Source organism: Wyeomyia smithii, chromosome 3 (assembly GCF_029784165.1).
Source record: "Wyeomyia smithii strain HCP4-BCI-WySm-NY-G18 chromosome 3, ASM2978416v1, whole genome shotgun sequence".
Lineage (NCBI taxonomy): Eukaryota > Metazoa > Arthropoda > Insecta > Diptera > Culicidae > Wyeomyia > Wyeomyia smithii.
In genome coordinates, this window is record NC_073696.1 from 187,863,400 (window position 1) to 187,891,156 (window position 27,757).

The window sequence follows — 27,757 nt, forward strand, 5'->3', positions numbered from 1 at the left end:
TCAACAAGGTAGATGAAATGATTTTAAACTTTTGATGAAAATACTGCTGGCACAATGAACAACTAACTCTCCCTAATACAGACATCAGAAAGATAGACAAAGTGACAGTTGTTCAGTATTAGTAAGATTCACTAAACATATTAAAAGTTAATGTTACTGATACCACATCCATCATTGACCACTAATTTAGGAAACAAACCAATTGACCTAATTCGACCAAAGTTATTGAAGGAAAAAACAACAAAGGAAATTAAAAGTTACAAAGGAAATTAAAAGTTACAAAGGAAATTAAAAAAAAGTTATTTGATTTTTTTAAATACAACGCATACACTATAAATTCATACCTGTACACAAATAGTAACACAAAAACTTTTTAATTGATTCGTTTTTCTAGTTAAACTCGAACACAAAAGTCTGTTAGAGAATAATGTTCTTTCAACACGGTGTCGTTTGGTTATCGAGCTTTCAGTAATAACCGCTGTTTTTTTTTAGCAAAATAGGCAGTGCCTCTCATATGTATTTTTGTTAACCAGCCACAACCGCATCACATTCCCTGTTGGGGCAGCACCTAATTTACATTCACGGATAACCTTGAGATGATTTTTTTTCTTTCTGACCTCACTGCTGCATTCACATAGACGAAACAACTTTTATCATGCCGCAATATCCGAAAATGGTTCATAAATTATGTTTCGTTATAAATTTCAGCAATGACGTTATTATTTTCATCAACCACTCTGGCATGAATCGGGGCTACTTTTGTCGGTGCACCGAATAGCATGCTGCTGTCGGGTACATTTTTATCGTCCCCCCAGATCAGTTCGCTGTTATCGCAGACTAGTTCTCTTTTATGTTTTACATGGCTTAACACAAAAGAAAGACATGAATACACGTTGCAGTCGAACGATTGCTATGCTAGCACATTCGGGCGTTTGGGATAAGTGGGAGCGCACGGTAATTTGTGGCCGAGGTTAAATAAATCCGAGCTGTATGCCTAACTATGTCCACGATCAAAATATGTTCGTTTTCATCAGTCAGTCGCCAGAGAGAGAACGAAGATGATCCATAAACGGAACGCTGGGAAACTAGCTCATTGACAAATCATTTCCCACCAAGCAACATCGGTGTTGGTGTGGTGCCTTTACATACAGAGCACAAGGCTAATGAATGTTTAACAATGACCTTGGATAAGGGATGCTGAAATCAATGCGCGAGAGAGCCAATTTTCTCCTAGTGAGTGGGGGTGCGCTCTTCGGATTTTTTTTATTATTTCGATATTGACAGCTTGTACAGGCAAAAATTTTCAACATTTGAACTAACTGTTTAATTTCAATTGCATGCGTAAAAGCAAAACGTTACATTTGGTGTGACAGATGATGGCGAGGAGAAGAGTGCAACACCGAAACGGTGAAACCTTTTGTTTAGTGTTTATATCGGGATCTCGTGAGTGACGACTGAAGGTATTTGCACATACGAAAAGAGGGACTGCTGGAAGAATCGAGTTTGATTCATTGGTTGCGTGTGCCATCACGCGTTTCCATCATTTCTACAACAATGGGAACGCTTAGTTCATTGTATTGAAATAGAAAACTCTTTAAATGGAATTTAAAATTTTTATCAAAATTCGATTTTTTTATAATCAATAATTTTATATCACTGCATCTCAAATGGTCTGTTAATAACATGAGCGTTGATCATGTGAATTTCCTGAGTTGTCATATTCACCAGTTTGACTGCTGAAGATGGACAAACAGAGAATGAGCGCGGGCAGCGTGATTTGGTACATGATGCTTTTTTGCTTCATCCGCGGCACGTGAGTGTCTCACGTGTACGTGCACGGGTGTGAGTTCTTGAATTTTCCACCAGATATGCCCGGCATGGGACGCAGATGCGAGAAACTGCAGAACGCCTTTAGGCTACCGCGATAGGTAAACTATACGGAGAGAAATTGGCATGGAAGGACAGAGAGCGCGAGTGAAAAACCTCTACGGAATGCAGTGGATATCCTGCTGGCTAGGACAGAGAAAAGGGCAGTTCATGTAAATTTTCCTCGCATATTTAGTTAGCTCCTGTCTGTCAAACGAAACGGTTATCACAAAGTAGGGAATCTTCCGACCAATCGTTGAATACTGAAGATTGTGCAAAGAAAACGGATTACTAACTACAGTCGCATTAGGAGTAACGATAGGCTGTTAATGCAATTATTTTTGCTGTTAAATCAAGTCTTAGTGGGTGCAATAAGCACGAAAGCCAAGTGTTCGTTGTGTATCCTTAGTCGGAGCAGTTCGTTCGGTTACCTACTGCGTCAGCGAAATTAACTTTTTTCCATCCATTTTGGACACGTAAACACCGGGCGTTGTTTCGATTTTTCACATTCCAATAGTGCGGTAGATGTTTTGAAACCAATTAGTGATTCGTTTGCATTCGCTTGGTAAGGATATCAGGATATGTAAAATAATCTGTCGATGTGGCCAGTTGAAAACATACACAGAAGAAAACTTCGAAATAATGCGGCAGCCAGTGTGATCCTTGTTAGTGCGTTTGGCACAATTTAGTGTGAAATTTTTATATCGGTGGTCCTGAACCGCCAATTTCTCTCTGTTCTCTTTCGAGGACAGGATACTCTCAATCTATATTTAACTGCGGAAACTTTGCGTACGGCAGTGTGAGTGTACTGAGTGTGCTAAAAATAGCCTCGACATCATATGAAACGGGCAGAACGTAACTTACAAGTGTTGTTTATTGATTTACTATATTCGTTTGTACCGGTTTGGTCCGTTTTCTTATGTTGTCAGAACGGTCCGCGAACACCCCGTTTGCCAGGAACAAAGCAATCACCAACAATTAATGCGGTTTCATCTTTCAACGCAATTACCTTCGTCGAGGCACTCGCCCAGTGATTAGATCCAAGTGGATAGTGCGATTAATTTTTTGCAGCTTTGGATAACGATGTCGGTAGTGATCCTATTTACGCTAATGTGAGTTTGGAAAAACTTTCTTTCTTTTAGTTAGATGACGTAAAGCCAGTTTTCCATTTGTCTAGATAAACTCTCAAGTAGGATACCGCTTTTAGTGCGTTCATAGTTTTGTTATTTTGGTGTAGATTTTTCAAATAATAAGTTTATTTTGGGGGGGCTAGTGTGGAAGCTATTGCTAGAATGGTGCAATGAAAATGGTATCGAGAGGGGGAAAGTTGCCGTCAGTGAAATTAAATTCAAGTTGTTCTTGAAAATCCACAACACTTGTCTAAAATGTCTTTAATCAACTGATTGATATTTTTAATATTGAAACTAATATTATAAAAACACGGTTAATTTTGAGGATTGAAATTCAAGCAAATATTTAGAACAGTTAGACAATATAAATTTTTTATTGTTTATTGGGCCGGAAATAAATATGAAATATTTAGAGTTTCGCTATTAGGAAACATATGGTTCTCTCACTACGCGTGATTATTTGGGTTAACCTTTAATATAAAACAACTGTTAAAATTTCTTCTCTGGTTAATCTTTGTGCTTATCAATACAATTATGATGATATAATAGCTTCCTCACTCTTTCGATGTCATTTTTTCTAAACTAAAATGATTCAGAAACATCCAAGGACTTCCTCATTTAGGTAATTCCGCAACCTAATATATGAATGAAGACAAATTGATAGTTACGATTGCAAAACGTTTAATTATGCAGCCAACTCGTGATCTCTTCTAACACCTGCCGATGGGGCTTCTTTATCCACATCATATAACCAACAAGTACGGAGTCTACCACAGAGTTGCCGACCTCTGTTTGATTCTGATTATCTTCACTGATCACCATCACGACAGACGGTGCCACGTGGTCAGCTCAGATTTATTAGCTTGAAAATATACGCATGTTGTTAAGCTTGGTACACAAGGTTTATGGAATTGTGCCATATTTCATTCTTCAATTTTCTGCCAAATATCAAACGATGTTTTAGCTGGCTACTTCGTTTTGGTAGATTTCTCTCTGATTCGCTCTAAAAAGGCACGAATGCCTCTACACTAATAATATCAATACTCACTTTATTACACTTTAATGGCGACAGGTTATTAACGACCCACTGAATTCAGAAAACGTTTCCACATCACTCGATCTTCGGTTAGTCTTCTCCAATCGCCCATTACACCCGCCGAGAGTACGGGGTCTACCACGGAGTCGCCGACCTCTGGCTCTCTGCTGAACATGATGTTCGTTGGTCGCTCCTCTGACATTCGTGCCACGTGGCCAGCCTACAGTAGCCTGCTGTATTTTACCAGCTTGATGATATCAACATGTTGCTATGCTCGGCACGCCTCCTGGTTTATGCACCTGCGCCACACTCCATTCTCCAGTTTTCCGCTAAGTATTGGCTTCCTTCACCGACCAACGCTCGTGGCCGTGGAGTACCACCGGGAGAATCAGCGAAACTTAGTGCGGACATGCATGCTGCGGGATCTCAGCTGGGTTCGTAGACCGTGAAAGGTTCTATTTGCGGCTGTTATCAGTCGCTTCACTTCACGGCTTCGTTGTCACACGTTACAAGAGTACCAAAGTACACAAATTCGTCGACTACTTCGAAGATACTCCCTTCTATCATAATCTAAGTACCAAGACTCGACGAACTTCAACGTTCTTCATCAGCCACCATGCAGTTTGTTTAGGTAGAGTTGATGGTAAGTCCAATTCTCGCTGCTTCTCTCTTGAAAAACACGAATGCCTCTTCCACTGCTCTGCAGTTAATACCGATGATCAATATTATCCGCAAACCCAAGGAGCATATGAGACTTCGAGATAATAGTACCGCTTCTTTTCACGCTAGCTCTCCGTACTGCATCCTTCAAGGCAATGTTGAACAACAGGGTTCGAAGATAACGCCCGCTGTTCTGACGCATGATAAAAATCCGTCAAGGGTGGCACGAATCAGCTTAATCAGTTTTGTTGGGAAACCGTGTTAAAGCATAATCTACCATAATTCGTAGCCCGCTTGGTACTGCCCTACGAATCCTTTTGCTAGAGGGGAAAGATGTCGGAGCACAATTTGGGAGAGGACTTTGTAGGCGACGTTAATGCATTGCAGCCGATCGGCCTTTTTATAGATGGGCCATACAACAACTTCTATCCATTCCTCCGGTAGTCTCTGTTCCTTTCAAATTCTGGATATAACACAGTGGACTGCCATTGCTAGTGCCTTTTGCCGTGTTTATATAGCTCTGGTGGTAGTATGTCTTCCCCTGCGGCTCTATTGTTCTTTAGAGACCCAATTTCCCGTTTGATCTCCAGGATGTCGGCAGTGAGGCACTTCAAGGTTACCTTTTCTTTCCGTCTCCTTCCATTGCTCCGATATTGTGATGTTTATCGAAAAACTACTTCCTCCTGTCGATCACCTCGTGCTCGCTTGTGATCAGGTTCCCCTTCTCGTCCCTACACATATCTGGACTTAGTATGGGGGTGCATATCTGGACTTTTCGGTCGCTCTAGCCTCTTGATAAGTCTCCCTCATCTGACGAGTCACATGATTTGTCCGGTTTTTCTCGTCCGTCACCTCTCGATACTCCGCATCGAACCACCTGTTGCGTGTGGTTTCTGCGGTCGTGCCCAACATCTCTCGTGCTGTATTGCTGACTGTATAGCGGATGTGCCTCCATTGTTTTTTCAGTTCTCCAACCGGTTCACCAATTCGTTCATCAACATTCCGAGTATGCTCAGCAGCAACTCCGTCAGCTTACAACCTCTGGATGTTCAACCGTGTCCTCCTCGATGTGCTCATCTTTTATACGTTGGCCAGTCGGGCGCGAATCATTCCAACTACAAGATGGTGGTCTAAGTCGACATTTGGTCCTCGGAAGGACCGCACATTGATCACATCTGAGAAATGACGATTCTCAACCAGAATATGGTCGATTTAGGAGCAGGCTTCGCTCTGGGGTGTTGCCATGTGTGTTTCCTACTACAGATTGCCATTTCTCTGACTGCGGCGAAGTCCACCAACTTCAGGTCATTCTCATTATTGGTAGCATGGAGGCTGTTTCCATGGAAGAACTGCTCCCGTCCAACCTGCGCGTTTGCGTACCCGATCCATATGTCTTATCGAGGAGCTCATAGAATTCCTCCTTCACATCATCGGGTTTATTGTTTGTCGGTGCGTAGCGTTTACATTGATCAGACTGTAATTGAAGAATCTGCCTTTGATTCTCAACACGCATATACGGTTACAGATGGGCCTCCACCTAATGACCCGCTTGTTCTGTTTTCCTTGTATTACGAAACGGACGCTTCGTTCATCTCTGTCGCCACCACTGAGTGGATGTGGCTTTTAAAAGCCGTTCTCGCGATAGGATCTACCACTCGGAACTCATGTAAACCCGCTTCGGCCACCGTACTTCCTGAATGACTTCCACCTTTACTTTTCGCAGCTCCCTCGGTAAGATGCCCGCACAGGCCAGTTTGAGTGGAAAACAAATAAATTTCTGCTTTAGCGTCTTAGTAGAATGTAATTGAATGTTGAGAATAGGCTATGTTTCCATTTACGGTATAAGAGGGTATTCGATCTTTTGGTAGTAGAATTAAATGGAAACATAACCTATTCTCAATATTCAGTTTGAGTAGAGTTCTGACGTTACAAGTACCGAGTTTTCAATCATTGCCCCTCTTTGTTCCCCTGGGTCGATACCGATTGTTCTGATTCTTATTACTTTCTGGATTGTTCGTAGTAGGCTATTTCGGCATACTGCCTTACTAGGGCAACGATGTCTCTCGACGGGGCTGCCGTCTTAGGTGCAGCTGGCGCCAGTCAGCTCCAGGCCGAAGTGTCCCTTGCTGATCTAAGAAGTCGTCTCCATTCAATTCGGTTCATGGCTGCAGCTTGCCAGTCATGTCGTCTTCGGAGGTCCCGTAGGTCGTCTTGCACTTGATCGAGCCGCCTTGCCTTGCCTGGATTATCACAGGGTTGTCGTCCTTACGTCCTTACATACTTACGACATGCCTAGCCCACCATAGTCTCCCGAGTTTCACCGTTTGAACGATGTGTGATTCCCCCAGCAGCTGATGCAACTCGTGGTTCATCCGCCTCCGCCTCTGCCATGATCCATCTTCCATCTGCGCTCCACCACAGATGCTACGCAGCACCTTCGTTCGAAAACACTAAAGGCGCGTTGGTCCTCTACGAGCATGGTCCAGGTTCCGTGGCCGTAGAGGGTTACCGGTCTGATCAGTGTTTTCTAGATGGCCAACTTCGTGCATCGGCAGATTTTATTCGAGCGGAGCGTTCTCCGGAGTCCAAAGTAAGCACGATTTCCTGCCATAAGGCGTCGACGAATTTCTCTGCTGGTATCTTTGTCATCAGTTACCAGTGAGTCCAGGTACACAAAGTCGTCTACCACCTCGAATTCATCACCGCTAATATGAATTCGTTGTGGGAGGTTTCTACGGTCTTCTCTGGAATCTCTTCCTCTCATGAACTTAGTCTTCAATGCGTTTAGTGCTTAAGCCTTCAGTCTGATGTACGTCTCCAGCTGGCAAGACACAGCATTTCATATATAATTCAGTCGTCCGCTGCGGATCAGTCACTGTTTGAGCCGCTCCTAACATGGAGAACACACGCTCGGACAAGTTGCCTGCCATGGAAAACAGACGCCCTGACAGGCGACTTTCGTATTCGTGACTTCGATGGTAATCTGTAACCCTAGAAAATTAGAATGAAATGATTTATTTAATATGAAGGGTTAACTGAAGTCTTCAAAACGCGGTAAATGAACGCTGCCTTATGGTCTGTGATTCGCCGAGTAGCACGTGACATTGACATTGGAACATGACCGTTGAACGGAAGCTGCATCGATTTTCCGGATGCATCCTTGTACATCATGGAGCTTAATAACGAAAAAAAATTACGCCAGGACGACACTGTGGCAGAATTATCGGGTTTTGGTTTTTAGGTACATTCTGACTCTCCAGAAATATTAGCGTTTTCTTGGCGTAGTGCGATGATGCTTTGTCCGGTCAAAACATGTATTCTCCATCCGAGTGATGTTTTCGAATGAATGGAATCAGTATTTCCTACAAACACTATTTCTGGTGCACCGCTTGGTTTGAACCACAGCTTCGAAATTGCTTGCAATGTAACATATAATCTTCGATTCAAACTTGTGCTTGAACTTGTACATCACTTTCAGAGTAGATGTGGATTTGTCTTCAACTTTCCGCCGTACTTTCGAATCATCCAGTAGATCTCACGCTTTGGATTTGATCGTCACTGTACTCTAGACACCTGGTTTTATTTCTACAGAAGTATTACAGGAGTATGTCTTCGAACAATGGAATTTTTGCTGGCTGCTTTCTGCTGACTTACCGAATCCTTGTTTTGAACATGTTGTCTAAGAAGCGGAATTCTTTTTTCTCTATTATATCCGTTGAACGGGGGTAATAAATAAGGAATAGTCCACTGTATACTTTTTGCATGACCTTCGTTTGCTTAGAAGAATGGTACAATGCGGGCGCGCAGTTCCTCTTGTTTCGACGGCATGTTAGAGTCAAATAGAAGAGTGTGTGACAATTTTTGAAGGGAGTATGGATTCATTCACCTAAGGTGATATTTTTCTGCGAATAATATTGTCCTTATAGAAAAGCATTGGAACGATTCTCATTTTTAAGTGGACATACGTAAGTTTTTTCGATGAGTTCATAGAATTCCTTCTTGATGTCATCGGCCCCGCGTTTTGATTGAAGGCCTTGAGATTCAACACACATAGAGCGTCAGATGGGCCGTTTAATTTTTTTCAGTTGTATGACGAAACCGACTACATACTGGTTCGAGTCGAGTTCTGGCACTCCAAGTAACGTTATTCTAATTAATATCTCTTATTGTTCGCCTGTATCTGTACCAATTATTTCGCAAAAAAATTAGTTTCAAATTGGTCGTTATGGGGTAGCTTCGCATACTACCACTGCCGCACGCTCCAAATCAGACGCTGTTATACGTCACCCGATATGGGTTCTTTTCAAGTAGCATTTTATCAAAGTTTCCATCCGTGGTTATTCGTACCTCTGTTGGCACCACGAGAAGGTAGAGATACCCTAACCAGATTTACCAAATTACCACTTTTTTAACATATACAGAACATTAAAAACTGCACTGAATTCATATGTATAGCTAAATATTAGGTATCACAGTTCATGTGTAAGTACTTAGTATAAAATGGTTGGTGACTTCTTGTGCTTGCCATTCCGACGTGAAGCAAAGCTATCAACTCGAGACCCCATTACACCGCTTCAGGCAATCTAGCCCAATAAAGGAATTTAACATCTCACCCGCTACCCAAACGCTTATCAACTCGCCTAACGGAATCGTACACCACATTAAAGTTTGTAAAAAGACTGTTAGCCTACAAGTTGAGCTCTTATTATTTTTGTATGATTGTGGCTCAAGCTTCTCTAGATATCTTCGGCTACCGCTTCAGAATTATTTCTATTTGTGCGTGAGTTTTGATTCAATTCTTCAATATTGACGTTGACTGCGTGATTATAGTCGACGTTTAATCCGCACGTTTAGAGCGATCCTCCCCTGCAACCCTCTTAATTTGGGTGCCTCAAAGTTGTACTTTTAAGTATTCTGCTGTGTCAAGCAGATGCTGTCAATAGTTTTAACTCTGGTTACGGTGAAACTAATTGATTTCAGGTCACAGTCGGTTAACTTAGGGTGTAGGTTTTGTCTGTATTTTGAAGACTGATTATCGAACAAAACAATTTCTATCGGAACATAAGCTTTCACATAGTAGAAGCTGATTAATAATGTCAGATATTAGTCTAATTTAGGTGTTTAACTTGGTAGCTTGAATAATAATAAAAAAAATTTTATGTGAAAGTGCGGGATGTGGAACAAAATAGGGAAAAAGGAAGGAAAAAGTAAAAAATATCGATAAAGTCTATCTTTTTAAGCAGGCAAATTGAAGCCAAACATTTTTTTTGCAAGTCTTTTTTTCCAAGTCTAGTTAAAGGCTGACATTTTAGATGTTATTAAGCATCATAATCCAATTAACTAGATCTGTATTCGCTGATCTTTATCAGAAAGGAACTCAACAGCAGTCGGCAATTTGCGGCAATGGATACTGATAAAAATAACAGGCACTTGTATGTTTTTTTCTGACTTCGGCCCTTGTGTCCATCTTTCGTGCAACCAAACGGCTTGAGCCAACATTCGCTTGGCATCCATAAGGGTTACCATCAATATAGAGCTTTCGCTACGCCAGTTGTACTAGTTCTTACTTGTATAGATAGTGCTTGCTGCAACACGCGAGCGTTCCACCTTATATCTAAGTTTCTAGGTTACCTGTTTCGCATTATCTTCCTCATGGTCAAATAGGCCCAACCGAAAGACATTCTATTATGTCAACACTGCTTCAGTGTGCCGGAATCGGTTACATGCAGTGCCCATATTGCATCACTAGTACATATATTATCGACAATTTTCTGCTAACGCATTTTAATTGGCAAAGGTAAATGAACGGATAACATGCTTTCGAAAATACAGCAAAGAAGATTCATTTTAAAAATATTTGGAACTACACATGGGAAGAAGAGTAATAATTTGATCGCCACCGGTTAAGACAGAAACAGTTTCTCAACAGTAGCTCATCTTGTTCAAATAATCAGAGATTGTCTATCTTTTGTTTTGATTTGACTTATGTTTCTGCACCTAGTTTTAAAAATGTTTCCCAATTTGTCTGAGATGCTGTGTGTGCCGTCGTATTTTTCACGTTGTTATAGTTTTTATTCTCTTTTATTGCTGTCATTTGTACTTTCGAACCTGACGATCAAAGCTTTGGAAGTAAACATAAATATTGTGTAGTAGCTGCGCGCTGTTTTTCATTGATCAAATCAGATTTCTATCAAGTACATTAACTATTTTTTCTGTTCTGATTAGTATAGATACACGTATAAATCAAGTCGTTGTTTGGCTGTACCTGTAGTGTTAAGCCTCTCTCTCTCTTTCTCTGAAATCTTTCTTCATCTCTTCATATTGGCATGAGGTTTTACCGAGTAAAAATTTTTACCAAAGTACTAATTTTACTATGCGCTGTATATCTTTCTTCCTCTGAAGGTTCTTTTTACTTTCTCTCTATCATTTAACTCTTATATTGTCTTTCCCCCTTTACTCGTATCCGTATCTAGAACATTCAACCGTTGCACACTCTCAATTTCAGTGTACGTAAACATTTCTACAACTCATTCATCTCTTGTTCTCAAGCTGTAGTAAACCGTTTCCCTTTTCAGGATTGTTGACAGTATTTCAAAAACATTTAAAACCCGATTGCCCGATTTTTTCGTTGTTCAAGCAAGTTTTTTTGTAAATAAAAGTTTTACTATTTTTGTGTTATGTCAGCCTGTAGAGGTTGTTTAGGCAATAGATGAAACAGGTAAAATATATTTTCTCGTTTATTTGATTTGAACAATTGTCATAGTGTAGATTGCTAAAAACTTAACTGTTTTTGTTTGTGAGGTGAATTTCATTTTTTGTCATTATGTCTATATGACACAGAAAATAAATTGGTTCGAATGCTTTGTGGTGATGAATAACGTTTTACAAGGCTGTAGATATTATTATACCTGCACGTTCCTTCTGAAAAGTTAAGTGTTGCGGAACAGTACATTCATTTTTTTAAACCATTGAGCCCAAAATTAAAGTTTGATTAACTAAGCATTATTACTATTATTGCTGATGCGTGCTCATCATTGGCGACAATAAACGAGCATCTATTTCTGTCTATGAAGAAAACACGCTTAAAATTATCCTCCAAATTTTCTCAAAAGTTCAACATAAGTGATGAGGAAAATTGCGGTTGTCTAATCTAGATAGTTTGTAAATTAAAATGGGCTCAAAGCTTCCCGTATAATGTGGTGCAAATAAAACTAAATTCATAATCCATAACTAATTATGCTTCCAAACATAATTATGGTTTATTCGGCTATTATTGAACAACCGTGTTTTTGAAATTATCAATTATTTAATTTAATCACTTTAAATTGTGATTTCGCGAAAACTTGTCCTTGAAATAATTTATCAAATTTTACTGCTATGCAATGAAATGATTATTTGTTATTTGTTATAGCGAAGGGATTGTTTAAATTTGGTATTAAATGAGCTCAGTGCATATGATGAATGAAAGAGTTTTGGGTGTTTCCACTTAGACTAGTCTTTATCTGACTTGTATTGTTCTTTAACAAGTTTTTCGCGGGTTTTTCATTGATATTGTTCTCAACACTCACCAGCTACAGGAACAATTTGCGCAAACTGCATGTGTGAATTATCGATATTTTATCAATCCGTACCTAACCGTTTTTTGTTCAAAGTTTTTTTTTTATCAAACTGAAATCAATGTTCAATTGTTAGGTGTCGACATCATACTTTTTTAACCTATGTGAACCAATTTTTTTCCACAAATTTTGTACTAATACGCTCAATTTTTTTAACAAAAGAATGATGTCTATTTTTTCCTACTTTTTTGATAAAAATACAAAAATTCTGGATACCTCTTTAAAATAGTACATTCTTTCTGATCAATGTTTTTTTTTTCAAGTGGAATCTGATGATATGGTGTGTGTTTATACTGTATGTTTTTTATTTGATTTGATGAAGTAAATAACTCCTTTTAAGTTTTCTTCGTAAAATTCGCTGTAAATGTGGATATTTTTGGATTCTCGTGCAGAATATTTGATTTTTTTGTCTCGTCAAACGAAGTTTTTGTCTTGTTATATTTTGATTCTTTTTCTGTTTGTTTATGATACGTGATGGTTATGATGGTTCTGACCAAAGAAGTATTTGCTACCGAGATTATTCCGAGGTATATTCATACACGATAAAATGTATATCGCTTGCTGTACGCAAACATCATATCGTCAGATTTCACATGGAAAAAGATTTCTTCTACCGAAAATATAACAATATCGCTATATAATCTAGGGTCACTGAATTTTAAGTAAAATTGCGTCGAGCAACTTGGAGTTAAATCCGCTTTATTTGGAAGAAACTGCAAGAATAGACGGGTACCGCTATAAAGAAATCCTCCTTTCATTCTTTTTCGAACAAATTATTAATGTGCATTGCTTACAAATACAATAATCAATGGGCTCACAACTTTCGCAAAACATCATATCGCTTTACAAAGCCCCTAGGGCCCCCTTTTCCTGTATGTATACCACCCGTCATAAGTTTAGAATCGCTTCATTGAGTATTACGAAACCCAGTTTATAAATTGCAGAATTCGCAAAAAGCTTAGTATAATCTGGAATATCTCGTGTTTCCGACGACAAAAAAGTCTGTTTTTTACGTGGTCCCAATGTTGGAACGCTGCCCCGTGTAAAAAAATCATAGTATACTGCTTAACAAGGGATACGATGCCGAGTCTCGCGACGGGGCCACGGTTTTTGATATACTTGGCGTGCGACCGCGTTTCATAGATCAGCCGTCCGCTCCGGATCAGACGCTGTTATACGCCGCCCAATATAAAAAAAAAAACAGATGCGTGCTCGGTCGCATGCTAAGTTTGGTACTCGATCTTTTCTAAAGTTTTTCGTTTCCGAGCTAGCATCACGAGGAGTTTGAGATAGCGGGGCTTTGAATTGCACTCACTGAAATGTTAATAACCATCCAGGATTTGCACAATAATTAAAGCAAATATACTTTTCATTTGCTCCAAATTTGAGGAATCGAAGATTCCATTTTTGAACACACAGTTGAAATCAACACGTCACGAAGCTGCTGAATTTCATACCAAACAATATACCAACTAAAAGCTCTTGTTCTCCTGAACAACTTTGCTAAAATCCACAACTTTTCAAATGGTTGAATTCGCGAGATAAATTATATTCCAAAATAGCACACTAGCACCGAGTTGCGGCCAAATCTCGAATCAAAATCGCACCAAATTAAAGCCCCTGTGCTCCTGATTAACTTTGCTGAGCCCCATAACTTTCTTAGTGATTGGTTTCACGAGATAAATTACATTTAAAATACATAAAATATATGCACATTTAAGCCGAGTTGCGGCCAAATTACGAAAATAACCGCGCACCAAATAAAAGTTCTTGACCTCATAAAAAACTTTGCTAAAGTCGGCAGCTTTCTAAGTGATCGGATTGACGAAAAAAATAGAGTTTGAAATACTAAAAACTACATTCACACGAGTGCTCGGTTGTGATCGAATGTTGAATCAAAATTTGCACAAACTTTAAGTCCCTGGCCTTTAACAATGTTGTTGAAGACCGCATTCACTTCGAGAGATTCTCGAGATAGATTAAGTTCAAAATACTCAGAACGGGCACACTAGTGCACACTGCCACGTTGCGGCTGAATTTCGAATCATGCTATCCGCTAACCACAAGTCCATGACCTCCTGAACAACTTAGCTGAAGATCTCAACTCTCTAGGTTGTCGTAATCACGAGATATGCCAATTTTAGGCGATGAGAAACTACAATATTCACACAGGGTGTTACAAAACTTCGTGAAGCGATTTCGAACTCATTATGAGTAGTGTATATGTTAACAAACACCTCTTATAACGCCTACGTTTTGATCAAATCGTTAAACTGCATTTTACAATCATGTGCAAGTCAAAAATCCTAATTCATTTTCCATAACTGTGAACGTATTTGTTTGAGTGTCATGAAACGGGGCAACATTGATCTAATTGGCTTGTAATAGTTCAAATTTATGACCACTTGCTAAGACCAAAAGAGTTCTATGATATTAGACAAGATTTTATTTTCAAATTCGTTTGTGGAGAACGTTTTTATGGAAACTAAAAGGATGTTGCTGCGAAACATTGAAGCAGCGGATTGTTATTCAAATACAGAAGTTTCACCCCGGTGCTCCTAAATATCTTCTGAACTGTTGAAATAGGTTTAGAGGGGTTTATCTCATTTTCAATGCATTTTTATCCAAACTAATTCATAAAATATATCCCTATCTGAACCAAAAAGATATAAAAGTAACGAAATAATTTTATTGAACCGGGTCAATTTATTTTGGACTGAGTAAAATAAATTTTTTGGAGCCATATAAATGAACGTTTCTACGCACTAAATATTGAATAAAATGGTCATCACCCTGCTTTTGTACAGTAACAATCCGAGAGACCGATTGCGTCATTTTGTATTGAAACGTTTTTTGAACATTATCATGTATATTAAGGAATTACATACAATAGTAACTTTCCAGTTGGCTTCGAGATGCTGTTCTAACAAGCCAATCGTTCAATATTCGAATCTCGGTCGGGTGATTTACTTGATTTGTGGGGCCCTGAAAATGTGGGAGCTTAGAAGACGCCCCCTCCTAAATCCGGCTCCACCAGGTTATTTGTTCACATGTCTTCACGCTTCACGAAAAAATGTCTCCACAGAGAAATGTTGACTGGAAATTCCTGTTATTGTTTACTTTCGAAGAAGAAAAAAACCAATCCGGTTTGTTCACATTGAATTGATTAAAGAAAGGTAAAATTAGGGATTGTTACTTATTATTATTTTGCTTCCGATTTTGTTGACACACAGCTTCATCTGTATCGCTGTTGATTCCTGTTTCTAGTAGGTTACTTTTTTTCCGTTCCAATGATGTGTTAGAACACTAGATGATTACCGAAAATAAAAACTTGATTATTACTTGCGATGTTGAGCGTTGTTCGCTTTGAACCCTTCTTGCAGCCGGGCATCAAAGACAGTATTTTGATAATCACTCTCGACTGAACCCAAGCCTAACTGATTATCGAACGAGAAAGCTGGATGTCCAACAAAGAAATAACTATAATCGAACCAACCACAATCGGTACCAAAGCCAGCAGACGCACTTGCATAGTCAGCAGCCGCTACCGCAGGTAGTGGTTGCCGATAGCACCATTACTTCTTCGGCGTACGATAACAATAATCACCACCACAGTAGTAGTCATCATCACCATACTCACCAGCCAGTGCCGCAAACCAATCAAGTTCATAATAGCCAATATCAGTATATACAACAGAACAGTCGGTATAACGCTAGCACTGCTGGCAGTGACCAGCCGGACCCATATTGGGATGATCCGGCCGATAGCAGACGGTTTACCGAGCGAAGAAAGAAAACGGTGAGGTTCGATGGGCAAGAATCCGATGATTGGGGACGATGGGAATCGGAACGTCAGGGCAGCCAGGATTCAGCCACTAAGGACTCTGGAATCGACACTAGCAGCACATTCACTAGTAGTGAAGACTCAAACCGAGGCGATGGTCCCAAGGTACCTTCTAACGATTAGAAACATTCACATTCTATAACTGAATACACTAAAGATTAACTTTTGTTCCTATTATACACTATATACAGACCATTTAATCCAATTTGTTTCTTTTCAAGTTCCTTTGTCTTTTAATACATTCCTATTAGCCACTGATTTTGTTTTAATTTTGAAGGTCTATCTTGCATGTATGGTACCTACTGCTTTTGCATGAGCTTCCGTGACTTCTTTGCAACAGTGTAACCCAAATGGCCTCGTTTCGTGATGAATAATAATAACTTACCGTGGTGTTAACAATTGCAGTCCGCGCTGCTGACGTATCGAGATCACAATATTTCTTGACAGCTTTCGAAAGATTTTAGTTTGGGACTTTGTTTACGGGCGGTTTGTTCGCTATTCGGGATTGGTTCTGCTGTCATCGGTTTTTTTTTTGGGGTATACCCGAGTTATGCCGTACAATAACGAAAGCTAATGAATCTGTGCATTTGGTGTGTGTGCCACAGTAACAATTTAACGATTGAATTTCGGAGAATATTAAGGTAATCCCGCTATAAATTTAATTTTTGTCCAATCACAAGCTTGTTGCGCAGTTAGTTAAAATGGATATTTCAAAGCTTCCTTACGAACATGATTTAAAGAGCACACACAAAAAACGGTTTACACCGAGAAATATCATTGTAACATTGTGGAAGGTTGCAAAGTTATACCAGTTATATTAATTCATTTAACATTGCACAAATGAAACGTGTTATAGGGTAATGGCCGTATTTTGGACCGTATTGTGAAATAATTACACAGTTTATTGAAAAAAAAAAAACTCGATTTTTTGTCATGAATGCCTTCTCTATCATACCATTTTTAAGAGCCAAAAGTCTATTTTGACATACGTCATTTAACAATGAAATTTATTGGAAAAAATCTTAGAAATATCAAAATTCCTACGAAGTGGTAAAAATATATTTTAAACCACTCAGTCTACATTCTGGCCTACCTCTATATTAGAAACTGTGTGTCTAAAATATTCCGATCTAATCATATTTTAGAATATCATCTATCTTTTTAGAATTAAAATAGTGGATTTAGGAAGAAATCAATCTGCCGTGAACTTTTCGCAATTTTAAGCACATGAAAAAGGAAAAAATGGGCTTATAGCAGTTTGGCAGGCATTGACATCCACTTCTATATCGTTAAATGTAATAAATTAAGAAACAATTTCCTGTAAAGTAAGGTATGATTCTTAGGTATGTTATTTTAATGGTGCATACTTTTCTAATATTCATTGAATTTATCAAATAGAATGTGTAGAGTATTTCCGGGTGAGCCTAAATACCCCCGGTACCCTAGTTAATGAATCCCACGTTGAATAGTGTGAATGTGCAGTTTTTCGTAAGACGATAAAGCTTCGTTTTTGCCGACACAACTATTTAATAATAGGGATTCATGTTAAGGTAAAACTGAGTTGAAGCCACAATTGGCCGACTTCAAGCCACCACTTCGAATTTTCGAAAGCACAAGACCCGGAAATATTTAATGCGTTTTTTGTGAAAACGCTATTTCATAATTGCTTAACCACAGCAAACATGAAATGGCGTTTTCATAAGTGAGGCATTAACTATTACCGAGTCTTGTGCCTTTGAAAATTCGTAGTGGGGGCCCGAAATCGGCTGTTTATCTTAACACCGTTTGGCCATAACGTTTTTAACGCTCGAAATAATACTGATTGTTAAGTTTGATTGTATGTTCGTTGATAATATGTTCGATTTTTTGGCAACTAATTCTAAATGATGTGAATTGAATGAAAAAAAAAAAAATATTTCAAAATATGGATATTTTTTAAGTCATAGATAACGGGTGACAACTGAAAATTAAGAATTTTTCTACTGCTTCCAAAAAAGGTGCATGAACTTAAAGATAAACTGATTCATTTCTCATGATTATACATTTATTATAAACTAATTTAAAATATTGATCATTTGAGAATGGTCCGTTACCGGCCTTTTGACGAAGCATTTTAACAATGCCGGGAAAAGAGCGTTGTACGGCTTTCACGTCGACTTTTCGAATGCATTTCTTGATTCTACCAATCAACTGTTTGCCGTTCGTTGATCTCCAATTATTTTTGAACCGAAGGAACTCAAAATCCCAAAGAAATTGGACGACACTGAGGCAGATTCGTTGAGTTACGAATGGAGTCGAGGAAAGTTTGTGTTTTTTTGACGTAATGTGATGATATTTTATGTGGCCAAAACACATACTTTTCATCGGTATGATGTTTTGGAAAAAAAAAAAACAGAATCATGTTTTGATTCAAACATTCATTTTGGTATACATTATACATTTCGATTGATAGCCAAGTCTTTTGGCTTGAACCATAATTTAGACAAAAATGAACAACCTTTTTTTGACCAACACTCTGGCCGGTCTTCCAGTTCTTCCTTCCTGGTGGATAATTGTTGAGGTTTGCAGGAATCTATACACAGTTGAAACCGGAAGATTTTCGCTTTCAAAGCGGTTTACCGTGAACTTTTTGCCAAAATTGTTGTGCAGTTAATAGCGAACAATACAATGAGCATGCGGAAAGCTTTTGGTTTCGACGCCATTTTGAACAGAACTGGGTATGCTTGAGCAAAATGAAAAATACTGACATAAAGAGGAAAGAGTGGTTTTTTCTGCCTTGGTTTCAATATATATTTTTTTTGTGTATTTTGATGCAAAACCAAATTTCCCCGAGTTTGATCATATTTCAACTTAAGGGGCAACAATGGCGCCATTTGGAATTTTTGAGAAATCGGAAATTTTCATCAAATTTTCATCAAATACCCAAATTCTAAGAGTTTCCTACCCATCTTTTGAAAAAAAAGAAAAAAACAGATCTTAAATCGGAGAAAAACTGAGTTCAAAACGGTGACCCTCTTCCCGCAAAAAGGAGAGAATTATGTGAAGACAAATTGTTATTGTTTAGTATTGTTTGAGTATCGCTTACACTCTTGATGTTACGTTAAACAGATTTCAAAAACCTAAATTAATCCACCTAGCGGTCAGACTCAGCCTTTCCCATTCAAACTTATTATTTGTAAAAATAGATTTATAATCCGTTTGCAGAAGAAATCATGAGGCAACAAGACCTTCCATATGACACTGATTTTATGAGAATCGGTCCAGCCATCTCTGAGAAACATGAGTGAGATTAAATAATCTCCAGAACACGTTTCTTTCCATAACTTTTGAACCACATGTTCAATCTTCATAAAATTCGAAAGTTAACGGTTTTTTAGGTAGCTCGTTCATTTAAAATTAATTTTGTTCAAATCGGTTGTGTAGTTTCTGTGATATTGATGTTTCGTGATTTTTACATTTTGATACATAACCTCTAAACTAAAAATCAGATCACAATAAAATTCAATAGGGTCTTGTGCGGCAACTAGACCTTTCATTTGCAATTATTAATATTGAAATCGGTTCAGCCATTTATGAGAAAATCGAGTGAGATTATGAGAGCGTTACACACACACATACAGAAAATGCCCAGCTCGTCGAACTGAGTTGAGTGATATACGACATTTGGCCCTTTTGAAAAAGTGAAATGACTGAAATGACTTAAAAAAAAAGTGAAATGATAGAAATGACTTTTAATTTCAACTTCAATCCCGAGCAAGGCCGCAAACATTGAAATAGTACAATATCAAATTTAAATGATGTTGAGGCCACATATTTTGATCGTAGCTATAGTTTTAAACAGTCTGCGGATTACGTTTCTTTTTATAACTTTCAAACCACATATTCAAACATTATGAAATTCATTGTTTAAGAGTTCAAAAGCTCATTAATTTGAATTCAACTATGTTCATAGCTTCTGAGATATAAAAGCGATTTTCACATTCTGACGCAGCGAAAAACTAAAAGTTTGATTACAATGAAATTCAATAGCAACATAAGCAGCAAATAGATCCTTCATTTGACAGACCATCTCTGAGAAAAGTGAGTGCGAAAAAAAGGTGCACATACACACGTACACACCCACACACAAACATATACACCTATACATGCATACATGCAGAAAATGCTCGATTTGTCGAACTGAGTCGAGTAGTATATGATATTCAGCCATTTGGATCACTTTTCTACCTTTTAATTAGCCAGTGATCGTTCGGAGAAAGTCAATATGTTTACTTTCATTATGTGATTTCACATTTTTATGAACAACGGACAAAGTTACAATCCGATTACAATGAAATTCAATAGCAATATGGGGCAACTAGACCTTTCATTTGACACTAATTTTGTGGAAATCGGTTCAGCCATCTCTGAGAAAAATGAGTGAGTTTAAACAACCTCAGGATAACTTTTCTTTACATAACTTTTGAACCATATGTTCAATCATAACGAAATTTAAAAGTTAAGGGTTCTGGAGACAGCCCAATCGTTTGAAACCAGTTTTATTGAAATCGGTTCTGTGGTTTCCCAGATATTGATGTTTCGTGATTTTTACATTTTGATACATAACCTCTAAACTAAAAATCCGATTACAATGAAATTCAATAGCAACCTATGGCGCAACTAGACCTTTCATTTGCAATTAATTTTATGAAAATCGGTCCAGCCATCTCTGAGAAAAGTGAAAAAAAAAGTTGCACAAACGCACACACATACACACACACATACATACATACAGAAAATGCTCAGTTCGTCGAAAGAAGTCGAGTGGTATATGACATTCGGCCATTGGGACCACTTTTATACCTTTGATTTTTCCAGTGATTGCTATACCTTTCTAGGAGAAAGGCAAAAAGGTAATTTAACGTCGAGATAAACCTATTTCAGTATTGTAGGGGATTTGGAGCAAAATCGACATGTTGCTGACATTTTGCGTAGATCAGACACCTACCAATCAATTTCTGAGACTTTTTTACTCAATTCAAGATATAATTTGACTACGAGTTTAGATATTAGCGCATTACCATTAATGCTCAGACATACTCGATATTATTTTGCGTTGTGAAATATACTATAACCATGCCAAAACCGGTTTCGTAGAATCATCGTTTTGAGCTAAGTTTTTATCCGATTTAAGATCTGTTTTTTCTAAAGATGGGTAGAAGAATGCTAATATGTGGACTAACTCTTAGAATTTGTGTATTTGGTGTTGAAACAAAATGCATCGAAAAAACAACGAAAATCTCCGATTTCTCGAAACTTTAAAATGCGCCATTGTTGCCCCTTAAGTTGGAATATGTTCAAAATCGGGGAAATTTGGTTTTGCATCAAACTTCATCAAAAAATCATACAGTTGAATCGCTTTATAGTGACATCGCAAGGGACCGTCGTTATAGAGAGTTGTCACAATAAAACGAAGAATTTTTATGAATATAAAGCAGAAGGGACCATTGAAAATGTCACTATAGAGAGATTTGTCGCTATATTTGGATTTATTTGTTCATCGTCTTCGATCACATCGTACAGACTGGTTTGTCTTATGCTATATTTTTAATTCTATTTTTAAAACTATTTTTGGTCAAGTTAAAGTAAAATAAATCACTGACGTCATTGAATCCTCTTAGGCAGGAACTGAGCGGATTGTTATAACCATAGCTTGTCCTGTGCCCGGGTATGGAGATTATTGTCCAGTATCGCAACTGGCGCTGAGGAACATTTATTTGGATTAGCAGGAGAAGGTCCGAGCAGTCAATATTGTTCGTTAGGACGTCGAAAACAAACAACTGTTGAAGTTTTATTCGTCTTGTTGACAGCAATTCCAGGTCAATCAAACGACATCGTTGCGAGTAGTCGGGCAGATGTACAGGGTCATTCCACGGTAGGTGACGAAGAGCAAAACGTAAAAAACATTTTTGAACTCGCTCAATGCGAATAACTTGAGAGGTGTGGTACGGGGCCCATATGGGAGCAGCGTACTCCAGAACACTGCGTACTAAAGCACAGTATAGTGCCTTAAGCGCGTACACGTCAGTAAACTGTGAAGCATTGCGGCGAATGAATCCGAGGATCGAAAAAGCTTTAGCGGTAATGGCGGAGATGTGTTGGTTGAAGCGGAGCTTGGAATCGATAATTACACCCAAGTCACGGATAGACTGCACACGGTCCAGTGGACTTGTGTCGATGTTGTACTGATGGCTAATCAAATTATGACAGCGACTGAAAGTGATCACCTTGCATTTGTTGATGTTCACACGCATCCCGTTCTCTTTGCACCAACGTGAAAGGATATCGATGCCTTTTTGTAAGCAAATACAATCCAACATGGACTTAATTATTAGGAAAATTTTCAGGTCATCGGCGAAAAGTAGCTTTGCAGAAGAAATTCGTTGACACAAGTCGTTAATGACAAGCACGAAAATCAGCGGTCCCAGTACACTTCCCTATGGAACTCCAGAAGGGATGTCGAACTTTCTAGACTGTCGTAATAGAGGGATTCGACTGTACATAGAAGCCAAGGCAAAAAAAAAATTGTTGCACTGTGTAATTTAAATATACATACTGTCATTTCTCTCTGATCGTGTTTGTTGTGGTGTACGAGAGCCTCTAAAGAATTCCAAATTTTCAGTTGTCGCCCGTTATAAGGCATACCTAATAATAACGAAAAACTGTTGAACAAATAGGCTATAGAATCAGTAAGGTTTATCTTGAATTACTTTTTGAATTGTCAAATTTTGCAGAAAAATTCAAAATATGCGGTACAATTGATTTCAGATACTCCAGAGTCTATTTTTCCGATAAGAATGAAATTAAATAGACTTATATGTTTCCTTTATCCAAAAAACTATGAAAATAATGCTATAGTGAGTCAGAATAACTTCGAGACCAATATCAGTAAAACTTATTTCCATAATATCTTTTTATTGTATTTATTTATTGAGCCTTTTGCTGATCTGTTTCTTTTAAGATCAATTTCGTCAAATCCGGCTCTGAAGTAACAAAATGGCCTCTCGGGTCGCTCCTCATGAACCTGGAAATTTAAGTAGTATAACATCGGTGAAGAAATTTACGAATTGTTTTGAATTTTAAAAGCCTTCAAAAAGTCAACATAATTTTGCGATGACATTTCAGATATATGTTGAAAACTTTTTTAGAGAACAATTTTTAGTATCGATAGTATCGTAACGCTAATTTTTCAAAGTGAAACGCCCAGGCATTGTTTTACGAAGGTTTATCGAATTTAACTGAAAGGTTCATATACAACATGTCTTCCAAACCCGAGATGGCTCGTTAAAAACCAACCGAGAGCTGAAAAAAAATGCCAGCAAACTGTTGAACAAAAAAAAGGTCACCACCTTTGCAAAATGCGGGTCGTAATCACATATTATTTAATGTCTTCCTTTTGTCTTCACAAACAAGGATGTCTTTACCGCACTGTAAAGGTCGTCAATTTGAAGACATGTCTTCCAATCTGGCATCACTGCACACAACCCAAGCTCGCAAGCTCGTAAATATTTTAAAGTTAATATTTTTGAAATCCGATTTTGAGCAACGCATTGAAAACAATTAAAATAATGTTGAAAATTATACGAACTAATTCACAAAATAATACCATCCGAGTTAAATACTGAAAAGTTTTGAATAAAATGTGATATTCTCAATGCTCAGAATAGTTTTATTTCTAGCTTTCTTACCGCAAAAAATTGTGAATTTTCTTGCAAGATCTGTTAATTATGTGCTGAAACAGATATATTTTCAAGTATGTCTTGTGGTGGCGTCGTGTTTAAAGACTTCATTCTTTTATTGCCGGCACACCTCAAGCGTATTGTATCAGCTCTTGAAAAAATAATCAAATGCGAGAGATGCTCTTTTCGGTACAATTTTTCACAGTTGCTGTTAGATTTTATCAGAATGAGTGATCGAATGAAATCGAATGAATGCAATATTCTGTTGAGTAAGTGAAGGCAGAAATTATTTTATTTTATTTATCAGCTTTTATTTATCAGCTAATTTCTGAATATCAAGTTCATAAATAGAGAAGCGGTCATGGTTTCAAAAGCTCTTTCTACTTAATCAACCGCGAAATATTCTGTGAAGCCTATATAGTATGTGTTTGTGCCAAATTTACACTATTTACCAATTTTGTGGTTCACGCTGATTAAGCATTCGCATCGCGATGGAAAGTTTATTTTAAGATAACCTCAACCTCAAATATACTAAAAAAGAGGGAGAGGATAAAAACTTATAATCTATCAGAAATTGCCAGCAAAAATCGTCCGTGAACCCCAAACTGATTTCATCTAACAATCATGAAACTGATTACATAATTGGAACCGGATTGGATAGAATCACGAAAAACTCCCAAGATATGTTGAGATCTCTGCATTTGATTGATACCATTTATTTTATTCAACGTGAAAGGCTTTTAGCATGCTTTAGCTCCGTGTGCTGTGCATGGCCCGTGGTCCGTGCGATATTGCTTGCTGATAATGCATGAAATAAATAGCAAACAATCCGCTGCGATGGACTTACATTCAAAGCCATTATATATATATATATATATATATATATATATATATATATATATATATATATATATATATATATATATATATATATATGCGATATATATATATATATATATATATCAATCGATTGTTTCGCTGCTTAAATATAGCGCTTGCGATAGGTTTAGCCGTCCATACAATATATTCCATTCGTTGCTTGAATGATGCTGTCTTCTTCTCAATGCATCATATACAACTGTATGATCAACGTTTTCTCTACAACTCTGCCTGTCAGAGCAAGCTTGCCTTCTGCTCCCTCTTGTGTTCGTCGCAGTGAAGGGTTTTTGAAATTCTTCTCTTCGTGATTAAGTTAAATTCGAACAAATCGATTTTTCGCCACTTTTGCTGTAAATACACCAAATCAATTTTTCCTGCAGGCACTATATGCCGGAGTTTATATGCAGCAAACTGTACTTAAGTTCTGTCCTACTTTCTTCATTCTTTGTCGACGCGTGTTGATGATGCACCTTAGTCACATGCCTATCCTCTTATTGTTTCCTCTTATACATCGTATGGTTTTTCAAGGTTTCAAATTGGATATACTAAACACGTCTTTTCGTTTTTCCACTTCTCCTGCAATGTGTCTATGGTAGTAACTTCCATGTCTACATATTTTTTCAGTTCATACGATAGGCAAACAATCACTTTTAAAAACGTTAGAATCTGCGTTTTACTGAACGAAATTGTTTCTGGTTATCGATATGTTGGTTTGAAATTCCCTGTAGTTGATTTCCTTCAGTAACAAAAGAGTATACCTACCATTGAACCTTTAAATGAACAAAACAAATTCGAATTTAAAATTCTACGCAGAATCCAGTTAGTTGGCAAGTGTCAGCAGATGGCAGTCGTATGACTAGTCATATGGTACTGCAAAGAAATATTGACGGCGAAGACGTTTTAGGACTCAAAGTACGAGGTGGTCAGGTACTACCGAACGACGCAACGATCGTTGAACAAGTACAGCGCGGTTCGATTGCAGATCAGGAAGGACACATTAGGCCAGGTAATAACCAATTGTTTAATTGATGACTAGTAGGAGGCGAACGTTTGAAGTATTGCCAGTATTTACACTTATATTCAGGAGCAATTACCCCAGAATCAACAGGGTGTGATGAGATTGGGTGTTCCTTATAGTCGTAGCTTTTAGCAACCATTGGGGTCTCTCCACCAGAAGCAAACTCGATTGGCAATTCGTATTACAAACGGTGTCACTAACAGTGTGTTAAAATTATTAAAAAAAAAACCTTGATTACTCGTCAAAACTGCATAATTTGGTTTATGCAGTATGCTATAATAGCAATGAAGTTGAACTATAGTAACCTTTCTTCTACTGTGCTAACAACAAACTGTAAACCTGTATTCAAAATTAGGGATCTAAGAAGAAAATAAATTTTTATTTTGTTCAGATTTTTGTAAAGCTGTCTGTGTTTCTGGTTGCCACGAAATATTTAGTTTATTCACTATTAATCGCCGCTCTTTATTTCACAGAGAGCTACGAGCGCCGTGATAAACCGAGCGTTCTAGTAACGTCACCGGGCTCACCGGATTTGCATAGCGTTCGAAATTATTCCACCAATATTCGCTATCCGAACAGATTGACACCGGCAGCGACAGTTGTACCACAGGAAAACAGCGTCGGTGGGCGGGTTCAGATAAAATTAGGCTTCGAACCGAGTTCCTTGCAGCTGATCGTGACCATTGTGTGCGCCGCTGGACTAGTATCCAGGCTGAATGGCGCGGCACGAAATCCATACGCCAAAGTAAGTATTCCATTTTTAAAGGTTAGATTATTTGTACTGCTGCGATGTTTAGCCATTACTACAGTAAAGTTCTTTTTTACACGATTCTACGTACCGTGCAAAAAAAAACCGCGTTATTCGGAAAAACGTCGTACAAAAAACCGCATTATTTGGAAAAAAATCGTGTAAAAAGATCGTGTAAAAATGAAATTGTGTAAAAAACAGCCTACTATAGTCTATCATCGTTGCTGTTACTTATTGTTTCAATTTTACGCGGAGACGAAAAATGGTGCAAAAAAAATGTAAAAAACCGCGTTATTTGAGAAAACGACGTAAAAAAATCGCGTTATTTGGAAAATCGTCGTAAAAAACGTGTAAAAAACCGTGTAAAAAAGACTTTACTGTATACTATACTTATACTTATACAGAATTCTATTGATTTTCGAACGGTCAATAGTAACCCCCAGGCGAAACCAACAAAAATTTTGTTTATCGTAATGCAAACTTTTTTCTGACTTATCGATGAATTCAACTCAAATAATTCATGAATGTTGCATATCCGCGTTAAATATATGTAAAAATCGTTGAATTCTATTTACCACAACATGGATTAAAACAACACTAAGTTGAAAAACTTGGAAAAAGTTTCGAAATCAGCCCCGCACGACGGTATGTCATTTAACAATAGTTCGGAGAATGAAGCGTTTGACTGAAGTGCAAAGATGTTGAGAGTAAAATTTCATTTCATTCAGTCAAATTATATAACAAAACAGTGCCTTAGGTTTTCTCTTAACAACATTTGATATTATCTATCAAAACTAGTAGTATTTAAATGCGGAAGTTGAAGAACTCACGCAATTTACTTCGATCTCTTACATTGACTATAGCATTTCTTTCGCCATTCAGGCTCCTATATTTACCAATACAAGAAAATGTTATTTTGTAAATTGTCAAAACTCTCCAATTTGTTTTTCCAGAATGAATCATTTTGGGATAAACTAGCTATAAACCCGGAAGCTATAATAATTTTACTATTTAATGACAAAGTTATTACACATAACTAACATGACAGAGAGTTTTAACAGGTGTACAAATGGAAACACTCAGTTTTTTCTTTGTGGCACCAGGTCATATCAAAAACATCTTATCTAGAGTGCTTTTACTTTTAATTTGAAAAAATCTTTAGCCGAGGCACGTTTAACGCCACATCAGTTAAAATCACGAGACGTCGAACGGCGTTTTTCAATTTGTGATCGGTAACAAAAA

The 27,757-nt window shown here is 37.8% G+C and overlaps 1 protein-coding gene across 13 annotated transcripts in view; it reads left to right on the plus strand.

Moving 5' to 3' along the window:
• Positions 1 to 27,757, plus strand: part of LOC129732766 (regulating synaptic membrane exocytosis protein 2) — a 113,198-nt gene that overhangs the window by 29,672 nt on the left and 55,769 nt on the right. For 11 of the 13 annotated variants that reach the window (XR_008729349.1, XR_008729348.1, XR_008729350.1 and 8 more), the window contains exons 7-9: positions 15,692 to 16,257; positions 25,563 to 25,755; positions 26,241 to 26,512. Coding sequence is in view for 10 of the 13 variants with exons in the window: in XM_055693970.1 (XP_055549945.1) it covers positions 15,692 to 16,257; positions 25,563 to 25,755; positions 26,241 to 26,512 (1,031 nt within the window). In the remaining 3 variants the exon portion in view is untranslated. The remainder of the gene's footprint in view (positions 1 to 15,691; positions 16,258 to 25,562; positions 25,756 to 26,240; positions 26,513 to 27,757) is intronic. The other 2 variants (XM_055693979.1, XM_055693978.1) reach the window with 2 other exon arrangements.